The 4,384-nt window shown below is 35.2% G+C and overlaps 1 protein-coding gene across 1 annotated transcript; it reads right to left on the reverse strand.

Moving 5' to 3' along the window:
* Nucleotides 1-264: 264 nt before the first annotated feature.
* On the reverse strand, nucleotides 265-4,073 carry LOC139483513 (uncharacterized). Its single transcript, XM_071267534.1, has 3 exons — nucleotides 2,461-4,073; nucleotides 2,030-2,151; nucleotides 265-1,277 (listed from the first exon to the last, which is right to left on the reverse strand). The coding sequence occupies exons 1-3, from the start codon at nucleotides 4,071-4,073 to the stop codon at nucleotides 265-267; spliced, it is 2,748 nt and encodes a 915-aa protein (XP_071123635.1).
* Nucleotides 4,074-4,384: the final 311 nt, after the last annotated feature.

The raw sequence follows: 4,384 nt of genomic DNA on the forward strand, positions 1-4,384 counted from the left end.
TATCAGGGAAAAAATTTCCCGCTATAAAATTAGTCACGTGTCTTATACCTAGTGACTTAAACTTATAAAATTACTACGCTAGTACCGTATATACAATAATTTCTCCCTATACTACGAAACGTGAGAAATTATACGTATACCCTATACGCTCATATCTATTATAAGGCATGAATGAATACAATATATATAGTATTGCCGATAGCCCAGCAAGCATAGAAATACCAAAGAAAGGGTGGAGTGTAGTAAAAATAATAGATATATATATCAAAGACCCAATTTTTGTGAGACTGAAATTCTCTTTTCTAAAGTATCTTCGATATAACCATCTTTGGAAAAATCTGTCTTCCACCTCCCATGTCGCTTTATGCATCTTTCATTTACATTAGACTTAGCAGCTGCAGTTGCACCACCCGATTGTAAAGAATGAAGACCAAGATTTAGACTTGGGGCTACCAGCTTAAGTCTCTTTACAATGTTTTCTTTAGCTGCAGTGTAGCTAATAGGCTTATTCTTATATATAAGTTTGGCTACGCCTTTGGATCTAAATATAGGTTTAAATATGAATTGTTCAGATTGTGCGTCCAAACCAGCTAAAGACAAATATCTAAAATACATGTTAACTGGACAAGCGATAGAAATACCTTTAGAAATAAGAATTTCATTCCCTTGTCTGTATTGATCCGTTTTGCTATGAGAAATAAAAAGTTTTAAATGATCTTCGAAAATACTAACATCTTTGCATCTTAATTTACTAATCTTATCGAACCTAGGAAAACCCGAATAAGACAACAAAATCATAGTGAGATCCCTAACTATAAGTAAATCTGAACTATCTGTGTACATAGAGCATAAATCAATCAACATGTCATTGTTAACTGGATCCTTGTTGTTTACAGGCCTTCCATTACGTCTTTTGGCGGATTCTAAAAGATATTTTACAAATGAATTTTCTGTCGGATCATTAAAACCGTTAATATCATGAGCCCATTTGATTGAATATACAGCTGAATTTACAACACTTGGAGAACATTGTTCATCTATCAATTTTGTAATGTAAAGAGCTATATGAACAGGCTCGGCAGGCAATTCATTTAAACTGTTTTCGATTGCGAATTTCTTCCATCTATTAAAACTTGAATAGTACTTTTTACAGGTATTCTCACTTCTCGAATCAACAAGGAATGTAGTCATCTTTCCAGCTAAGTTGTAAATGTTACAGTTCTCTGAAACGCCACTCACTACTAAAGCAGCTTCAACGTTTCGTCTAAGGTTCACGCCTGCAAATAACAATTGTATTATTAAAAAACTATTCTCAAAGCTAGCATTCTAAATTTCATTGGCAACTTTGCGAAAACTCCGTTTTTGCCTGCTCCTTTTACTATCGCCCTTTTTCCCGACAAATATTCTATGTCTTGTATATAATGTGCTATACCTTTTGATGTGAAAATCAATGGCCAAAAAGGAGCCGATTTCCATTCAGGAATAACTAAGGTACATGCAGCCTTGTCATGCTGATTTTTTTGTAAAACCATATGAACAAGAGATGGTGGTGTGTCTTTACCCCAATTTTGAGAGAATGCGTCTATGCCTTCTGAACCTGGACACCAATGCTTTGAGTTGAAACGTGTAAATTGTGTATTATAATGTGTAGCGAACCTGTCAATGTTATATGGTCCCCATGTACCATTGAAATAATTAAACAATTCGCCATGAATACCCCAATCATCGTTATCATCAGTGTTTCTGCTCAATTTGTCTGCATATTGATTGTCTGCCCTTGGTAGCCATTTAGAGTTTAAAGTAATGTTCTTTTCTGAACAAATATTGTGAAAATCTACTGCTTTGTTTTGCAGTATGCTTTTCTTACTGCCGACCTTTAGTATGTGTGGAACGTTTTTATTTTCCGAATTAATGCTAACCGACTTGTTATCTAAACTAAATTTACTTTCATAAGTACATAATACTCGTCTTGCGCATTCTAATTCGCGCCACGTTGAACTTTCCAACTTTTCATCACTTGTCCAATTACCTGACATTTCACTGTTGTCAACACAAGTAACAACGCTAAACTGAGTGGATAAATAACCACCGAAGCCTACATCTGAGGCGTCACAAAAAATGTCAAAATCTGACACAAAATCATGATCAACTCTGCAAATGTCAACACCCTGCTCATTTAATTTTCTGAGCGAGCTTTCCCAGAATAAAATTTCTGTAGAGCATCTGGGTTCATTTTTACAGGAGCATCCCAACTTGCTCGTCCCATGATACAATCATACAAGTATCTGGTGTGCAATCTCACCTTGTCACCAATAACAATCATCATGGAAATGATTTGACCCAAAATACTGGCTAAAAATCTAGCACTGAATAACAATCTACCGTTTGCAGCTTCTCTGCATAATATGCGAATACTATTTTCGGCTTTCTCAATCCTTTCTTCCTTAATAAAAACTCTACCTAGCTATTATGGTATCCCATGTGTAACCTAACCAATCCATACTCTGACTAGGTAACCAATGAGATTTTTCATGAGCTATTAAAAATCCTAATCTTTCGAGGATATTTTTAACTTCAAAACTACTATTCATACAATTTTCAAAATCATTGTCCCCTCCGAGACCGTCATCTAAAAACATGATGACACGTTTACCTTCTGCCCTCATGTGTTTGACAACTTCTCTTAGCACTTTGGTAAATATATACCCGGCTGTTGCAATACCAAATGGCAATACATTAAACACAAAATAACGCATAATGCCGTCGAAAACAAATGCAAAACCAAGAAAAGACCTGTGTATTTCTGTGATCTCAATATGGTGATATGCCGATTTCAAATCATAGCTAAATAGAAAATCACCCTTTTTAAAAAGGTCTCGTGCGTTTTCTGTATCTTCGTACTTAAATCTAAATTTAAATAGATGTGGGTTCAAATGCCGACAATCTAAAACCAGCCTAGGTTTGTTCTTATTGTAAGCAACTGTAAGAGGGTTTACAACAAACGGTCTTTCTTTTACTTCTGAAATACATTTTTTCTCTATTAATTTTCTTATTTCGTCTTTAACAAATTTTGGATTATCAAGTGAAGATCTGTTATTCTTCAACAATTCTGATTTTGGTTCTGTCTTGAAAGGTATCTTGTATCCGTTTTCGATAACATCCAAAATATGTGTATTGCTTGTAATTGATTTCCATTCAGGTAATTTAGATTTTAACTGACCAACAGGTGAGAAAATACCTGAAGGCTGACCAACCGTGACATTTAACGGCGATTTAAAACTGACCTTATTATTGCAATAAACTGTCATGTGACCATCAGTTTCTATTGAACTATGTTCAGTATCATTTAAATTTGAACAAATACTATTAGTCAAGATTTCCAAATTAAATAAAGTTTTAAAAGTACTTATCTTCTTCTTATCCGGACAATTGTCCGTCCAATGGCCTCTCAATCCACAGTTGAAGCACCTGCCAGGTTTCCAAGAAGGGTTGGTATTCTCTGCCTTCTCTCTTGTGTATGGTGCTTTTCTTGGGACAATTTTCTTAGATTTCTCTGCTTTCTGTTTTCTTTCTGCTCTGTTTTGTGCCCTGATTATTTTCTTCTCATCTTCCGAATCGTCGGCGATATGATTTGTCACATATTCACTCACAACCTTCCAACCCAGTTCCGAGGAATCTGCCATTTTAATCAGTTTTTGTCTTTCTTTAACTAATTCCATACCTTCTACTATCTTTGCTTTAGCTGTTTGTACGGAATCGACGCTCAAATCTGGCCCTTCTAAGTTCACGTCTGCTTCTTTCAGCTTGGAAAGTACCCTGGATTCATGTTTAAACTGGTTCTCATTGCCTTTTCTCTTGAAAGAGTAATTGTCAGTAACGGTCTGCTCGATTTTGTACATTTGAGACTGTGAAATGTCCTGTTGAGATGGTCTTATGTTGGATTGGAAAGACGATAATCTGGAATCCATGATAGTAGAAATGCTATTCAATATGTCTTGTTGAAGGTTAGAAACGGCATTCTTCACTTCATGCGAAATGGCGTCTTTAATTGAACTAGATATTCCGGTGTCCATACTTGAATGTTGCCCTGTCTGCGGCGGGCTAGAAAGGGATAATATCAGGGAAAATTAGTCACGTGTCTTATACCTAGTGACTTAAACTTATAAAATTACTACGCTAGTACCGTATATACAATAATTTCTCCCTATACTACGAAACGTGAGAAATTATACATATCGTGGTAATATGTCATAATGAGACTTGGTGATGTGTGGGATTTTATTACATTGTTTATAAATTATTCCTCTGAAGACAATAAGAATATACAGCGTATGTTAAAACAAGCATTTGAAAAGTTTTAATAGAAATTTATCACAAAATTAAT

This window comes from Mytilus edulis, chromosome 7 (assembly GCF_963676685.1).
Source record: "Mytilus edulis chromosome 7, xbMytEdul2.2, whole genome shotgun sequence".
NCBI classification, from domain to species: domain Eukaryota; kingdom Metazoa; phylum Mollusca; class Bivalvia; order Mytilida; family Mytilidae; genus Mytilus; species Mytilus edulis.